At 41.4% G+C, this 18451-nt stretch overlaps 1 protein-coding gene across 8 annotated transcripts in view; it reads left to right on the top strand.

Annotated features, from left to right (window-relative positions):
* GHR (growth hormone receptor) overlaps positions 1-18451 on the top strand; it is a 301945-nt gene that overhangs the window by 209718 nt on the left and 73776 nt on the right. For 5 of the 8 annotated variants that reach the window (XM_043488956.1, XM_043488957.1, XM_043488958.1 and 2 more), the window contains one exon: positions 546-611. The exons of the other annotated variants lie outside the window; for them this stretch is intronic. In XM_043488956.1, the coding sequence (XP_043344891.1) occupies positions 546-611 (66 nt within the window). The remainder of the gene's footprint in view (positions 1-545; positions 612-18451) is intronic. 8 annotated transcript variants of the gene reach the window in all.

Raw genomic sequence — 18451 nt, 5'->3', positions numbered from 1 at the left:
TTCTCCTGTTTTTCATGTAACCTAATTCTAGTATCAGTTCCATTAGAACTCCTTTATAACAGATGACTCATTGCCCATCTCGTGTCCTGAAGTTCTGTCTCTCCTTCTTGTCCAGTTTTTCACTTCCCCTCATTCCTTCCCTACTCCCAGGGTTGCTCACATGTTTATTTCTAAGAATAAACGTGTTTGACTGAACTGTTTTTAATACTGTTTTTAAAAAGAATTTATGTTCCTCCTTGTTTTCACAAGCAAGACTTAAGTTTGGACCCAAATGATGTAGGAAGGCAATTCTTCATCCTTCCTGTGTCCAGGCGTGAGACCAGAGGCAACTGAGCAAAAGGTTTCCATTTGCTCTGAATATTTAGGAGTTCCTTTCAGAGGACAGGTGCAATTTTAGTTTCGAAAAGAAAGAAAAAAGGAGAGAATTTTTGTGAGGTTGAGCTAGGTCACATGTTGACATTTGCAAATGAGAATGTAACAAGGTCACATCAGACCATTTTTTACAGGGGTGACTAATGGTTTTTTTCCCCCTCTTTCTCTTTCAGCCACACCAGCTTTCTTTGTCAGAGCATCCCAAAGTCTGCAGATACTATATCCAGTCCTAGAGACAAGTAAGAATTTCAGTCCGTTTTCTGCCTTTGGCAATATTGTCCAGATTTTACTACAGTTCAAGCTACTGTCCTTACTCTGTTTTATTTAGGATATGGTAACTGGATGAATTAATAACTGAAATTGTAGGGGCAAACTAAAAAAATATTATTTTTCAGAATTTATCAACTTCTCCATAACGCTGCTTCTTTTTTATTTTTCTTTTAACTGAGTGAAAGATTCTTTAAATTCTGTAATGCTTTACAATTTTCAAAAGTTTCACACACATGATACCATATAATCACATAATAACCCTTTTTTCCCCCCTGACCCCCTTCCTTCTCCCTACTGGTAAGCACGACTTTGTTCTCCATATCTGTAAGTCTGCTCCTTTTTTGTTTTTTTTTTTCATTAGTTTGTTATGTTTTTTAGATTGCACATATAAGTGACATCATATAGTATCCATCTTTCTGTGTCTGACTTATTTCACTAAGCATAATGCCCCCCAGGTCCATCCATGCTGCTGCAGATGGCAAAATTTCATTTTTTATAGCTAAGTAGTATTCCATTACATGTATATACCACATCTTCTTTATCCATTCATCTGCTGATGCAACTTACATTGCTTCCATATCTCAGCAATTATAAATAGTGCTGCTATGAGCATTGGGATAAATGTATCTTTTTGAATTAGTGTTTTTGTTTTGGGAAGATATATACTCAGGCATAGAATTGGTAGGCCATGTGGTAGTTCTGTTTTGTTTTTTTAGAAACCCCCATACTGTTTTCCATGGTGGCTACTCCAGTTTACACTCCCACCAACAGTGTATAAGGCTTCCGTTCTTTCCACATCTTTGCTAACAAGGTTATTTGTATTCTTTTTGATGATAGCTATTCTGCCAGGTGTGAGATGATATCTCATTGTGGTTTTGCTTTGTATTTTCCTGATGATTACCAATGTTGAGCATCTTTTCATGTGCCTGTTGGCCATCTTTATGTCCTCTTTGGGGAAAAAAAAAAAGGCTGCTTCTTTATTTCTCTCATACAGTTAGCCTTATAGGTTGTTGTTGTTGTTTAGTTCCTAAGTCATGTCCAACTCTTTTGCAAACCCACGGACTGTAGCCCACCAGGCTCCTCTGTCCACGGGATTTCCCAGGCAAGAATACTGGAATGGGTAGCCATTTCCTTCTCCAGGGGATCTTCCCCACCCAGGGATCGAACCTGTGTCCCCTGAATTAGCAGGCAGTTTCTTTACTGCTGGGCCACCTGGGAAGCCCAGCCTTGAGGTTAAGTAAGACCAACTTAATGCAAATAAAAGAAAAAAGAAAGAATTTATTGTGGGCCAGCAAGTAGATTACTGAGTTTAGGAATCTTTCTTTTTACAAGTTCTATATCATTATTGTCATTATTACTTTGAGATATTTCTTTACCTAATGATCACATTAACAGACCGTTAAATTTGTCCCTTTAACCAAATCGCCTTGGGCTCTGAAATTCTGCCTTCATACAAGCTGTCTCTTCTCCTTAACATGACTTGCACATCCCCTTCTTGTCCTGTGACAATCTTTTCTTTATCTTCAAGACTGAACTCAAACATCTGCTCTCTTGGGAACACCTCTCCAAATCCTTTAGCACCGAAACCTGTTCTGCGTCTGTGCTTCCATGGAACTTTGCCTGCTGCTCTGTGATGACATTTATCCTCACAACATCGCCATGTATGTGATTACACTGTGCACAGGACTCAATAAGTTGTGTGGGCTTCAAGAATTAATTATTTGCAGTCAATTAAGGCAAACCCATGGTTTCTGCTTCTTCTAAATCCCTCACATGCCCTAAAAAGAATCCTAATTACCTAGTAGGTGGTGGTGGTTTTGTTTAGTCACCAAGTCATGTCCAACTCTTTTGCGACCCTGTGGACGGGGACCCACCAGACTCTTCTGTCCGTGGGATTTCCCAGGCAAGAATACTGGAGTGGGTTGCCATTTCCTTCTCCAGGGGATTTTCCCAACCTGGGGATTGAACTCCCATCTCTGCACTGGCAGGCAGATTCTTTACCACTGAACCACCTGGGAAACCCCACATAGCAGGTACCTTTAATTAAATTCTATGGATGGATTTTCTCTTCCTCAATTGAAGTATATGCTCAAGTCCACATTACACAATAAAGAAAGGGAAGACAGTGTACCTGACTGTTTAAGCCATTGCTCTTTCATGGGTCATTCCAGCGTCATGAAACCATAATTGGGGTTTTATGACTAAATTGCAGGCTACGTTTCTAATATGCGATGTAAACATCATTTTTCTTGGAGGTCACTCAAAGGGAGGGTTGGTGCTGTTTTTAACAAACGTCATCAATGTGTCAGTTGTGCCAGACCACAGACTCGTTACAACCCTCCTATTTTAGAAGCATCTGACATGTTAATCTGCTCCCTAATTAATGTGAGGGGTTGTAAAAGGGCTAGCTGTTAGTTATGTTTGCATTATCCCAGCAAGTATATTCCAGAGCCTTCACTCAGAAAATAATGTGACTTATTGCTACTTTCTGTAAGGAAATGAGAAGGAATGAGTTAAGAATGTTTTACTAATTGGTGCATGCGCTCTCCCACACTGAAACCCTCGCCCACACACAGATATAATACGCTGCCCTTCACTTCCCCCAAAGTGGTGGTAGGATTTCCCCAGGCCATTTTCTTTGTCATGTCATGGGGTCTGAGGAGCTTAAGCTTTGGGCTTTGTTGAAAGACAGCCTCTGAGTATGGCAGATATGTTGAAGAAATTGCTGCCACTTATTTTGCATATGTTGATGTTTTTGTGATAAGCAAGAACAATAGCTACTTATACCTTCATCCATAAAAGTGTTAATCGATCAGTCATGTCCAACTCTGATCACAGAGCTCAGCTCAGTGCTCTGTGGTAACCTGGATGGATAGGATGCCGGGTGGAGGAGCGGGGGCTGGGTAGGAGGGAAGTCCAACAGGGATGGGGGGGATATATGTATGCATATAGCTGACTCACTTCACTGTACAGCAGAAAATAACACAACTCTGTAAGCCAATTTTACTCCAGTTAAGAAAAAAACTATTGTTCATGATCCATCAGTTTACAATTGTAATGTGTACATTTTCTATGTGCACTTTTCTGAATTCTTAGATTCAAAGCAAAACCCCATGGAAGAAAAATAAATAAACCCTCTTAGAGCAAATCCTAGACAGAACTATCCAAACATAAAGAAATGCCACCACCCTTCTGCAGGCCACCTTGACTTTACACTAAGGGGTCACAATAACCCCTTAATAACTGTCTTCCTCCTTCCATCCTCTTCCCACCTCTCCTTCCTTGTATCCATCTTCCTTTGCCAATAAAGATGTTCAGAATCCAACATATCCCTCTGCTCTAAAGAACCTTAACTGTCTCTAGTACCCTCCCCACTACCTAAATTTTAAACTGCAAACCTATTCCAAGACACTCGAACCCACCATCTGTCATCTGACCTCAGTTGTAAGTCTAGACAAGTCATTCCTCCCCAGGAACACTGTGCTTTCCCTCCTCTGGGATGTTGTTCATGCCATTCCATCTTCCAAAACTGTCCTCCTCCTGCCATTCTGGAAATATATATCCTGCCCATACTTCAAGGTTCAGCCAAAACACTGTAACCCTTGGCCTGGAGCAATCCCTCCTTCCTCCATGTATGTCTTTGAAGGAGGTCATGTGATTCCTTATCACTCTGAAGTAATATGTTAAACACTGCTTTGGAGTATAGTTGTTTGCATATTTCTCTTATCTCCCTATGTGGATCATGAACAGCTGTGTTTTATTCAGAGTTGTATAATTCACAGTACCCCAAATGGTACCTTGAACACAGTAAGTAATAAATGATATTGCAAATAAAATAACTAAATGGAAGTATCCTTAATAGCTCCCTGACTACCCACCCTTCTGCACACTTAACAATTCCCACCAGCACCACCCTCCCACGCCTTGTTATCATGGAACCTCTTGGCTTACAGTGGGGTGGGGGGCATTCACAGAGGATCAGATCTCGCCACCTGTGTTAACTGCACATTGACCACATTCAGGGTTCTATTGCTAAAGGAATCATAGAAATCAAATGGTGTATACTCAGAGGACAGCTTTCTGACAGGCGAGACATACAGTACAGCACAGTGGATGGGAAAGTGCACTCACCAGGATCTGCAGGACCCAAGGTTGGGCCTTCTTGTCCTCTCACTTCCCAGTCACAACAGTCACCCTTTGTCTCCAGGTCTGGAACCACTACTCATAATCCTGCCAAGCACCTTGATACCAGGAAGCCCAAAGTCTGCTCATGACAGAGTTTCCTAGAGTGAGCTGGTCATGTAGGTGCACCCTAGCTATGTAGACAGCCTTAACTGTCAGGCCCCCAGTTCCAGTGAACTTAGGTACAAATCATAAATCTAATTCTATTGCTAAGCAGCATCAACAAGCTGACATATCTTGCCCTGAAACAATTTGGGGACCCATGACTAGAGCATATCATTCATCTTTAGATAACATGATCCATACACAGCATTGCCAAACAATACTCTGGGGAAAAAGCATGTGGTCAAACCAGACCAGCTAAGATTAACCCACGCAATGCACCACCTAAAGAATCGTCCATTGCACTCATCTCTTTCTTCTCTTGCTCATTAAAAAGTGGCCCATCTTCTAAGCCCTCAGGGCTTTGCTCTCTGTGTGGGTACGGGACCTAATCCATGTGAATGGGTGTTTGTGCAGTCATGGGCACATACTAACATACCTTCTGCAGAGTACAGGCTTGAGAAATATTTTCTGGAAACAAAGAACTATTTTTAAAAGTCCCATGAGACGTTTTCAGCCCACACACATGGGTAGCAGTGTAATTCACCAATCCAGAGATATAAATATGAGCAAAAACACACATATAGGCTAAGAAGGGGTTTGAAGGAGTTTACGGTTGAAAGAGATAGACATCTTTGTATACTTGAAAGAAGTAATGGCACAAACTTACTACAAAGAAAGCTGCTTTCAGGTGTCGGGGAGAGTGATGAGGTTGGTTAGACTCTTTCAGAGAAAGACAAAACATTTTTAGTGTTCCTGAAGTAGGCAGACTCCTGAGTCAGGCTGCTGTGTTCTTATGTGTTTGTTTTTTTTTAATAATTTTCTCTCTCTCTTAGTTGGTTTTGGCACAGGATTTGATGATTGTATGGGACAAATACTTAAGACTTATTAAGTATTAGAGGAATTATTAGCTGATTGCACATCTTTCTGAGGAGGATTTTGGATATATGTATAAGTGAATTACTTTGTTGTACACAAGCTAACACAACATTGTAAATCAGCTATACTCCAATATGAAATTAAAAATTCAATTTAAAAAACACATATATGAGATAAAAATTTACTGTAATAACTGTCATCTTGCTTGTTGTGCTCCTTACTATACGTTCATAGCTGGACTCCTGTCCTAGCCTCCTAATTTTTCTTCCCTACCTCCTATTTTTTTCCTGTTCCCAGCCCCCCTACCCTCTGCTTCCACATTCATTCTTCTTCCCTACCTCTGATCCAGTGATTCTTCTGCCCCATCATCTTCAGAAGCTCCCCACTGTTTCCTAAACTATGAATAGACTCATCTCTCTGTCCTTTAAGAAGGTCCACAACATGGATCCTGTGTGTATTTCCAGCCTCATCTCCCTTGTGTACTATGCACACTCATGTTTATGTCGGCAGAACTCCTGCTCATTATAACCTTTTCTTTTTTTTTTTTAATTTATTTATTTTTTAATTAGTTGGAGGCTAATTACTTCACAACATTTCAGTGGGTTTTGTCATACATTGATATGAATCAGCCATGGATTTACACGTATTCTCCATCCCGATCCCCCCTCCCACCTCCCTCTCCACCCGATTCCTCTGGGTCTTCCCAGTGCACCAGGCCCGAGCACTTGTCTCATGCATCCCACCTGGGCTGGTGATCTGTTTCACCATAGATAGTATACATGCTGTTCTTTTGAAATATCCCACCCTCACATTCTCCCACAGAGTTCAAAAGTCTGTTCTGTATTTCTGTGTCTCTTTTTCTGTTTTGCATATAGGGTTATCGTTACCATCTTTCTAAATTCCATATATATGTGTTAGTATGCTGTAATGTTCTTTATCTTTCTGGCTTACCTCACTCTGTATAATGGGCTCCAGTTTCATCCATCTCATTAGGACTGGTTCAAATGAATTCTTTTTAACGACTGAGTAATATTCCATGGTGTATATGTACCACAGCTTCCTTATCCATTCATCTGCTGATGGGCATCTAGGTTGCTTCCATGTCCTGGCTATTATAAACAGTGCTGCGATGAACATTGGGGTGCACGTGTCTCTTTCAGATCTGGTTTCCTCAGTGTGTATGCCCAGAAGTGGGATTGCTGGGTCATAGATCTAAATGTAAGACCAGAAACTATAAAACTCCTAGAGGAGAACATAGGCAAAACACTCTCCGACATAAATCACAGCAAGATCCTCTATGACCCACCTCCCAGAATATTGGAAATAAAAGCAAAACTAAACAAATGGGACCTAATGAAACTTAAAAGCTTTTGCACTACAAAGGAAACTATAAGTAAGGTGAAAAGACAGCCCTCAGATTGGGAGAAAATAATAGCAAATGAAGAAACAGACAAAGGCTTAATCTCAAAAATATACAAGCAACTCCTGCAGCTCAATTCCAGAAAAATAAATGACCCAATCAAAAAATGGGCCAAAGAACTAAACAGACATTTCTCCAAAGAAGACATACAGATGGCTAACAAACACATGAAAAGATGCTCAACATCACTCATCATCAGAGAAATGCAAATCAAAACCACAATGAGGTACCATTACACACCAGTCAGGATGGCTGCTATCCATTATAACCTTTTCATAATGACTCCTTTGCCAGAAATCCCCTCTTCTTCTCTCCCAGGTGGGAACAAAACTTTATGGATTTTTGTCTTTAAGGCATATTTCAAATATTGCTTTATCCACAAAGCTTTTCCCAGTTCCCCCAAGAGAATGTGCACTTCCATCTTGGAATCTTGGTAACCCTTTCTCTCCCTCTGAGAGAGGCAGTATGTAGCCCAGTATTTCAAGAACTCAGCCTCTTCAACTTTGATGTAGTCCACCTGTACAGCTTACTTCATGCATGATCTTACTTAAGTTTTGTGACCTCTTTGTACCTTGGTTCTGTTTTGTTTTGCCTTTTTATCTCTAAAATGAACATGCTAATAGCACCTACCTCGTAGGGTTGTGATGAGGATTCTAAGTGTTGATATATCGAAAGTACTTAGAATAGTACCTGGCTCCATGGTCTTTACTGTACTCTCTTATGGCTCTTATTTATATTCCAACAAGAATTAGAATCGATCTCTAGGAAATTTCCCATACTCAACTCCATTTTGGACCTTAGTATCATTAATGTCATTTGTTTCAACCTAATGGAGACTCATATGCTTTCTGTTCCCTCTGATAAGGACTATACTACCCCAAAGGGTAAGGGCTTCATCTTTTACATCCTTATATCTTACAGTACCTGGTAAGGGCCTGGCAAATGCCGAGTCTTGAATGAACAGTCAATGGATTTTGCATGAACACAAAACAGAAATTCAAAAAATAGAAGCCAGGTGTTCCCCCAGTATCTTAATTATTCTTTGACTCCCACACAGTAGCTTTATATCCTCCAGCAGTCATTTATGAGAGGATAGAGATTAAAATATGCAGGAGGAGACATTTCTCCTGTCCATTTCTGTAAGTACTTACAGCCTTTCCCAAAAGCCTCCCATAGAACCTTATTGTCAGGTCATGGGACTAGTGTCATGGGTCTAGTCTTAGGGGGTGTCCCACGATATTCCTGTGTCATCACCGTACTATCCTACAGGCACTTTCAGTGCCAAAGGAACAGAAGCCTCCCTCCTGCCTGTGACCCACCACTGCCCCCTAAAGCCAAATGACCCTCTCAGCTTTAATCATTCTTTTTCATCAGATATTTTCAACCTTAAGGGCTTATTAGTTGACAATACAGCTGAAATAAGTACAAGCTAACAATCCATGTAAAAGAAACACAGGATAAAGGAAGCGTGTCCGTGCACAGATCGTGTCTTAGAACGTGCAGCCTTTACTTGCTGAGCTTCGGGCTGTGACATCAAAGCTGACATTGAATTCTTGACAGGGCGCTGTTTACAAACAACTCAGTAGACGACACAGTAAGTTAACATAGATAATTAGGATCGCTTTTAAGGAAATGGTGTTTATGTTGGCTACTTCTTGCACCCAAACTAGTGGTAGCCCTTTCTAACTCACAGACAGCACTCATGTTCTGCTAATGCCAAGCATCCTGCAGAGACTATTTAGCCTCTATGCTTGCTTCTCTGAGGTCAGAGGAAGGCCAGCAGAATTATACACTTTATCCGAAAAGAAACGGAGGTAGAGACCAAACAGCTCTCCTGTTGTTGTTCAGCCACTCAGTTGTATCCAACTCTTTGCGACAGCATGAACTGCAGCACACCAGACAGCATGAACTGCAGCACACCAGGCTTCGCTGTCCTTCACCAACTCCCAGAGCTTACTCAAACTCATGTCCATTGAGTCCATGATGCTATCCAGCCATCTCATCCTCTGTCATCCCCTTCTTCTCCTGCCTTCAATCTTTCCCAGCATCAGGGTCTTTTCCGATGAGTCAGATCTTCGCATCAGGTGACCAAAGTATTGGAGTTTCAGCTTCAACATCAGTCCTTAAAATGAATATTCAGGACTGATTTCCTTTAGGATGGACTGGTTGGATCTCCTTGCAGTCCAAGGGACTCTCAAGAGTCTTCTCCAACACCACTGTTCAAAAGCATCAATTCTTTGGCCCTCAGCCTTCTTTATGGTCCAACTCTCACATCCATACATGACTAATGGATAAACCATAGCTTTGACTCTACAGACCTTTGTTGGCAAAGTAATACTTCTGCTTTTTAATATGCTGTCTAGGTTTGTCATAGCTTTTCTTCCAAGGAGCAAGCACCTTTTAATTTCATGACAGTAGTCAGCATCCGCAGTGATTTTGGAGCCCAAGAAAATAAAGTCTGTCACTGTTTCCCCATTTATTTGTCATGAAGTGATGGGACTGGATGCCATGATCTTCATTTTTTGAATGTTGAGTTTTAAGCCATCTCCTTCACTCTCCTCTTTCACCTTCATCAAGAAGCTCTTTAGTTCCTCTGCTTTCTGCCATAAGGGTGGTGTCATCTGCATATCTGAGGTTTTGATATTTCTCCAGGCAATCTTGATTCCAGCTTGTGCTTCTTCCAGCCCAGCATTTCACATGATGTACTCTGCATGTAAGTTAAATAAGCAGGGTGACAGTATACAGCCTTGACGTACTCCTTTCCCAATTTGGAACCAATCCATTGTTCCATGTCCGGTTCTAACTGTTGCTTCTTGACCTGCATACAGGTTTCACAGGAGGCAGGTCAGATGGTCTGGTATTCCCATCTCTTGAAGAATTTCCCACAGTTTGTTGTGATCCACAAAGTCAAAGGTGTTAGCATAGTCAATGAAGCAGAAGAAGATGTTTTTCTGGAATTCTCCTGCTTTTTCTATGATCCAGCAGATGTTGGCAGTTTGATCTCTGGTTCCTCTGCCTTTTCTAAATCCAGCTTGAACATCTGGAAGTTCTCAGTTCACGTACTGATGAAGCCTAGCTTGGATAATTTTGAGCATTACTTTGCTGGCATGTGAAATGAGTTCAATTGTGTGGTAATTTGAACATTCTTTGGCATTGCCCTTCTTTTGGATTGAAATGAAAACTGACCTTTTCCAGTCCTGTGGCAACTGTTGAGCTTTTCAAATTTGCTGGCATACTGAGTGCAGCACTTTCACAGCGTCATCTTTTAGGATTTGAAATAGCTCAGCTGGAATTCCATCACCCCCACTAGCATTGTTTGTAATGATTCTTCCTAAGGCCCACTTGACTTCACACTCCAGGATGTCTGGCTCTAAGTGAGTGATCACACCATCGTGGTTATCTGGGTCATGAAGATCTTTTTTGTATAGTTCTTTGGTGTATTCTTGCCACCTCTTCTTAATATCTTCAGCTTCTGTTAGGTCCATACCATTTCTGTCCTTTTGTGTGCCCATCTTTGCATGAAAAGTCGTGTCCAACTCTTGTGACCCCATGGACTATAGCCCTCCAGGCTCCTCTGTCCACAGGATTTCCCAGGCAAGAATACTGGAGTGGGTTGCCATTTCCTTCTCCACGGGATCATCTTGACCCAGGGATCGAACCCAGGTCTCCTGCACTACAGGCAGATTCTTTACCAACTGAGCTACCCCAGAAGCCCACAGTTCTCCTGTCTCTTTAACTGACCAACGAGAGATTAAAGAAGGTACCAGCAGTGTGATGCTTTATCTCTGCACCTAGATGAACAAAATAAAGTGTAGATAATGCATGTTATTGATCAGTGAAATAACAGTGTTCAGTTATCTTCAAGTAGAGGTTTGATAGTGACTTTTTCCAGCCCGAAATACGCAGATAATGCCTGCTGTTAGTTTCCCAGTGATGGTGCTTCATTATATACTGTCTGCCTCCACATGTGATTGTTGGGGGAGTTAAGGATTCTTTGTAAGATAAATAGTAGGTCTTAACTTCTTTATCCTCCTCAACTCCCAGCAATTTGCTGAGCCATAATCAGCAGTGAGTAGATGCTTCCCACGCAGTTTACAAGAGACCTGTTCTCTGCGCACCTGCTCAGGCCAGCGTTAACTGAACATCTGCAGTGGGGAGCGAGCTCACAGCTCAGGACCAGCCTCCTCACGCACCTGCAGGTCCTTTCTGATTGTCAACATAAGTCAAGGTCGTCTGTTTATGACGGATCCTAAAACAGTAAGAAAAGAATTGGAAGTCTGTGGGTATAAGCTTCAGAAAGCCTGGATCATGGAAGTGAGTAATTTTTTTTTTAAGTCTGAGAAGGAAAACTAAGCGTCCCTCTTAAAATTCCAGGGGGCCTGTGTGGACTCTCTATACCCATTCCTAGTATGGTGTCTCTTCCAGAGCATAATGCACACTTTTCAGGGGTGAAATCCAAGGCAAGCATTCTTTCACCCTGGGTTACCCCAGTGGGTGGCAGACTCTTTCGTGACCTGAAAGTTAAAGCATCCCAAAGTTGATTGTGACCTTGGAGCTCTAGCCTGCAGCCCTGCTGACTTGCTGAGTTCTACAGCAAGTGGTTTCTTCAAAACCCACTCTGGAATCACTGCTCTCAAGAAAGCTCTTGCTTCTGCACACAGAAGCCTCTCTAAGGTGAGGACCCCAGACTCTGTCATTCCTGAAAGGCCTTTGTCCACACCAGCTCCTACATGCAATGCACAGTTTTTCAGATAATGTGTACTTTTGCACTGAGAAAAAAAGTCTTGAATTCATCATATAGGTGTGCCCTGATTTTAATATAGATTAATCTGTGCATCGAGAAAGCAGACTGAACATCACATTTATTAAAAAGATTTATGAAATTCAAAAACAGGTACATTGAATAGAAATTCAGATAATAGTGTGCCTTATGATAAGCACATGTAATATGAGATAATATATAAACTAAAAATAACTTAAGAGACAACTGATTGCACCATGTGTAAAATAGACAGCCAGTGGGAATTTGCTATGTGATGCAGGGATTTCAAATCCAGTGCTCTGTGACAACCTAGGGGGATAGAATGGGGTGGCAGGTGGGAGGGAACTTCAAGTGGGAGGGGATATATGTATCCTATGACTGATTCATTTGATGTATGGCGGAAACTAACACAATATTGTAAAGCAATTATCCTTCAATTAAAAATTAAAAAAAGAAAATAGTCTATGCAACTTTCAAAGGGATTTTAAATATATACAATTTCTAGGAAATTGATTTGCAAGTAATTCACACTATATAATACAAAATAAGCTAATTCTTCTTTTAAGGCCAACAAATATTTAAACCAGGGGTTGGCAAGCTGCAGTCATCAGACCAGATTCTTGTTTTGTAAAGTTTTATTGCAACACAACCGGACCTATTTGTTTCAGATCATCTATGGCTGCTTTGGGAATACCATGGCAGAGCTGAGTAACTAAAACATAGACAAGTCCACAAGCCTAAAATATTTACTATCTGGCCCCTGAAGAAAAAGTATGCCAACCCCTTTTATAAACAGAAAAAAGATTGTTTCCGTAATAAGGTATTTTTAGTCATCACGTTTGAACTGGTTGTTGTTTTTTAGTCTCCTATGGAAAATTGTCTTCAGTTGGTATCATTAATGAGAATTCAGGATTCATTTTATGAATTTCCTTCACAGTCACCTCCTTTGAAATACAGTCTATTGTAAAGTAAGATTAACAGTGTCTACCAAGCAGTGTGGACGTGTACATTTCTATCATTATTGCTATTCCACAAAATGAAAGCTGAGCATCTGTAAATGCTTGGTGGTGGATTGAATAGGCAATAGTTTGCAACTGAACTGTCTGAGATGTGTCATCATTATCACATAACATTTATCTTATGAAGAGTTGCAGTCAACAACACACAGCTCCAGTTTGAGGGCAGGCGTGACTCTGGGGGTTTGCGGATCATCCATAAGCTGACTGCTGCCCTGAGCACTGAACCCACGCTGAAGAATAGAGACAGGAGACTGTCCTGTTAGGAAATTATGCATCATGAAAGACTCATAAGCCAGAAACCCCACCTCCTCGTAGCAGATGTTACCGTTCAGAGGAATGGCCTTTGTGTGTCCTCAACATGTTCTTAGGTAACAGTCGTGTCTTTACTGCTACAGATTATCTTTTCGTTTTCGGGTGTTATGGAAAAGCCCTTTAACTCTTCTTTTTTTCCTCACTTGATATTCCATAATCAATAGTTTTAGCACTCCAAATTTGGGTTCATGGGAGCGCAAACATTTCCAGGAGCAGCTCTGTGCTCCTGCCAAGCAAACCGCAGAGAAATGGCCAATGTATGCAATAAGAAATGATACGTATTTAAACCAAAAACAACTGAACTGAAACTCTTCTTCTTCTGAATTCCAAGAGCTTTTGAGGTTGTACATCTTTTGGTTGAACTCAGGTGGCTTGTATCCATATGGTACCTTCCCTTCAACTGTAAACTCTTAGAGGGAAAGAATTTGGTCTTCCCTCATCTATATATGCCCTACTCTCTTCTGCCACAACATAAACAGGGCCTGATACAAAATGACTACTGGTTAAACGAATATTATACTGAGTTCCATGAGAGACTTGAGAGCAAATTCAGAAGGAAGGTGAAGGGGGAGGTGTTAGTTTAGATCTCATGGCGTTTGAGTTTAGCACCCTCTCTACAACACTAACACTGATGAGAATTTTTTCCCAAATCTGAGAGCAGCAAACGCATTTTCTCTTCTGCCATTTTTCTTTCTCCTTGGGAAAAGCAGACAAGAAGGTCCTACAAAAGTATTACAGGTGTTTGTTCTTCTAAACCAGTGGCGGTTGTAGAAATTCTATTATTGGTTTCAGTTGGTGTCCCAAGCTGTGTGATGAGGACTTTGGAGTCCGGGGAGCCGGAGAACATGAGTTGTTATGTGTGTACGCACCTGGCATTCTGCTGACATGCCGTGGACTCTGATTTATCCATCAATGGCAATATTGACATCTATCTCAGAGGATCATTTTGAGGAGCAGATAGGTACATAGGAAAACTCCTATCACAAAGTAGGCATGGAATAAAAATTAGATATTATTTTTACTCTTGCTGCTGCTGCTATGACTATTACCCTTAAGCATCACATCTACCTCCTCACCTCAGTCGCCAGAGCTTTTCTTCTATTTATATTTTCTAGGAGGATAAGAAGGATGCTGAATCTAGTAGAATATATCTCATATTGAGTAGTATGTTTTTAATAAATGTTTATTGGAGTATAGTTGATTTACAATGTTGTGTCCATTTCTTCTATACAGCAAAGTGAATCAGTTATATGTATACATATATCCACTCTTATTTGGATTCTTTAGCTCAGTTGGTAAAGAATCTGCCTGCAGTGCAGGAGACCCAGGTTTGATCCCTGGGTCAGGAAGATCCCCTGGGGAAGGAAACGGCAATCTACTCTAGTACTCTTGCCTGGGAAATCCCATGGACAGAGGAGCCTGGCAGGCTACAGTTCACAGGATTGCAAGAGTCAGACACGACTGTGTGACTAACTTTCTTTCTTTTCTTTGGATTCTGTTCCCATATAGGTCACTACAGAGTACTGAGGAGAGTTCCCTGTACCATAGGGGCCTCTCGTTGCTCTCTTATTTATCCCTTCCACCCCCACCTTCCCCTTAGTAGCCTGAAGTTTGTTTTCTCCATCTGTAAGTCTATTTCTGTTTTTTGTAAATTTCTTCATTTATACCATTTTTGTTAAATTCTACATATAAGTAGTATCATATCATATTTGCCTTTCTCTGTCTGACTTACTTCACTCAGTATGATAATCTCCACATCCACCCATATCACTGCAAATGGCCTTATTTTGTTCTTTTTAGGGCTGAGTAATACTCCATTGTTTATATATACACCACATCTTCTTTATCCATTCTTCTCTTGACGGACATTCATGTTGCTTCCACATCCTGGCTATTGTAAATAGTGCTGCTATGAACACTGAAAGTGAAAAAAGAAAGCGGCTTCCCTGGTGGCTCAGATGGCAAAGAATCTGCCTGCAGTGCAGGAGACCAGGGTTCAATCCCTGGGTCAGGAAGATCCCCTGGAGAAGGGAATGGCTATGCACTCCAGTATTCTTGCCTGGAGAATCCCATGAATAGAGAAGCCCGGTGGGCAACAGTCCATGGGGTCACAAAGAGTTGGACACAACTAGGTATATGAATCTTTTCAAATTATGGTTTTCTCCAAATATATGCCCAGGAGTGGGATTGCTATGTCATATGGTAGCTCTATTTTGAGTAGTATATTTTTTAAGGTAGTAGAATTCTCAGATCCCACAGAATGCCTGAGAAAAATTTATTTAAAAAATAAATCTTAATATTAGAAATATGTCTTTTCATTGTCACTTATGTCTACAAAAAAAAAGAACAAAACTTCATATCCCAGAAGACCCTCCTCTGAGAAGCCCTGCTTTCTTCATGTTCTTCTGTAAGCACTTCAACCTGGACTATAAGTCAGTTCAGTTAGTCATTTAGTCATGTCCAGCTGTTTGCGACTGCATGGACTAAAGCATGCCAGTCTTTGCTGTCCATCACTAACTCCTGGAGCTTGCTCAAACTCATGTCCATCAAGGCGGTGATGCCATCCGACCATCTCACCCTCTGTTGTCCTCTTCTCCTCCTGCCTTCAATCTTTCCCAGCATCAGGGTCTTTTCCCAGGGGTCAGTTCTTCCCATCAGGTGGCCAAAGTATTGGAGTTTCAGCTTCAGCATGTCTTTTCAATGAATATTCAGGACTTATTTCCTTTAGGATGGACTGGTTTGATCTCCTTGCTATCCAAGGGACTCTAAAGAGTTCTCTCCAACACCACAGTTCAAAAGCATCAGTTCTTCAGTGCTCAGCTGTCTTTATAGTCCAACTCTCACATCCATACATGACTGCTGGAAAAACCATAGCTTTGACTAGACGGACTGTAGGTCAGGCTGGCCCTTTAGAGCTGGGGGAGCATGGGGCAGTTACTGAGTGGAAAGGACTGAGGGGCTTGCCAGACTTCAGAGGATGAGACGTGGGCACCAGGCGAGAGAGACAGACACCCCAACAAGGAGGTCATGGGCAAGAGGAGGAAAGAGCAGCCTGGAAGCTGACTTCCTTGCTTCACTGTCTTGCCTCAGGACTGCCCTGAAGCAGGATTAGATCAAATGTTTACCACAGTACTTGGCACCCTATAAAAGATTGTTTCCTTTTCTTCCTCTTTCCCCTGAAAAAGACTGTCCTTAGTTCTAGAAGCAATGAAGCTGTCCAGACAGTGAAAAGATATGCAATTACAACTTTCTCTACTTTTCCAAAGGGCAACTTTACCCTCAACTGAACTAAACTCAGGCCTAAGCTTCTTTCCTTGAGCTTTTAGAACATTTACTGCCTGGCTGAGTCATTTGGTAATGATCAAGTACTGTTTTATTGCTAGGATTCTTTTATATGTATACATTTAGAAGTTCCAGGAGTCCCTAACTTAGAATTTGGTTTTGCTTCAGAAGTTCAGCTATAAGGAGGCTCCCCAAATTGAGTTTAACAGCAGCAACAAATAATATATTAACTAATGGTTAAGTACCCAGTCCAGGCTCTGACAGCCTGTTTGAACTGGGTAGCAGGTGAACTGTGGCTGGCTCCAAGAGCTGGATCAGAAGCTCTGTGGTTTATAAGGAGAAGGAATATCTCCTTCACCGTCTTATCCCCCATCATCACACTTCACCCTTCCTGGATGAAGAACCAACTGGGGCAAAAATTTTGAAATTTTTCTTTGGTACCTTCTCCCAAATTTAGTTTCTGACTGGATAATCTTGGTTAAACCATGAGCAAATAACCTCCTAGGGCCTAGTCAGCCTCTGTATGAGAAGCTGTCAAACCAGAAAACCAGAAGAGCAAACTTCTCCTTGTGTAGGTATTTTTAAGAGCAGGTGCCTTATTTATTAATCATCATTTCTGGACAGGACTGGAGAGACATCTCCTTCTCCTTTGGAGAAATCAAAGACTGAGGGCATACCAGATCTGGAGAGCCAGGGAAGCTAAGCACAGTTGAGAGAACAGTTGAGAAAACAAAGATGTTTTCAGATGAATAGAAGCTGGAGATGAAAGGAGCAGCCTTCTTGGGCAGCTGAGAAAAAGAAGGTAACTGAGTCTAGAAGGATTATAGGTGAACTAGAAGGATGTGAAGTCATAGGAGACCAGGGTTTCTCAAGTTACCAAAAGAAAGAAAGCTCCGCCTTGTTCAGGCTGCAGAATGAGACTCCCTTCAAGTGACATCCACTTGGTTAATTGGATGACCAAGTGCTGATCTTCCTCTCCTCCCTTTGAACCTACTGAAGAGTAGTCCTCTTTCTACTCACGCAGCCTTGACCATCATCACCATAAAAACTACTTCCAGTGTACTACCTAAGGGATAACCTGATAGCATTTTCTTTGGGACTGCTTTCTCTGAAAAACAGACTTGGAGGTAAAGGGCAGAAAGTTTTATTGGTCTGCTGGAGTCACAGCAAGAGCCTAAATTCCATTGCTGTGGTTCAGCTGCTAAGTCTTTGTGACCCCATGAACTGAAGCATTACGGGCTTCCCTGTCCTTCACTATCTCCCAGAGCTTGCTCAAACTCATGTCCATTAAGTCTGTGATGCCATCCAACCATCTCATCCCCTGTTGCCCTCTTCTCCTGCCCTCAATCTTTCCCAGCATCAAGGTCTTTTCCAATGAGTCAGCTCATCACATCAGGTGACTAAATCCAACAGGATGTCAATATAAGCAGGTCAACCCCCAGGGTCCTAAAGTGGTGGTTCTTGATGTATATGTCCATCAGAATCAGCGGTGGACATTTTCAGTAAATACGAATGCCATCTACCGCAGATCTCCTGGGTCAATCTCTATTGATTCAGACATATTGTATTTATTTCCTGGAACAGCTGTGTAATGAATTACCTAATCCTAATAGCTTAAAACAACAAAGTTTAATCTGTCACATTTATGGAAGCCAGAAGTCAAAATCAAGGTGATGTCAATGTTGATTCCTTCTGGACTCTCTGAGAATTTCTTCCTTCTTCTCTCCTAGCTTTTTCTCCTAGTGATGGTTGGTGTTTCTTGGTTTGTAGATTTATTACTTCTGTTCCTATATCCATCTTCACATGGTCTTCTCCCTGTGTCTCTATGTCTGGTCTTCTTTTCTTTGTCTT

This window comes from Cervus canadensis, chromosome 16 (genome assembly GCF_019320065.1).
Source record: "Cervus canadensis isolate Bull #8, Minnesota chromosome 16, ASM1932006v1, whole genome shotgun sequence".
In the NCBI taxonomy this organism is placed as follows: domain Eukaryota; kingdom Metazoa; phylum Chordata; class Mammalia; order Artiodactyla; family Cervidae; genus Cervus; species Cervus canadensis.
This window is presented reverse-complemented; position numbering and strand designations above follow the sequence as displayed.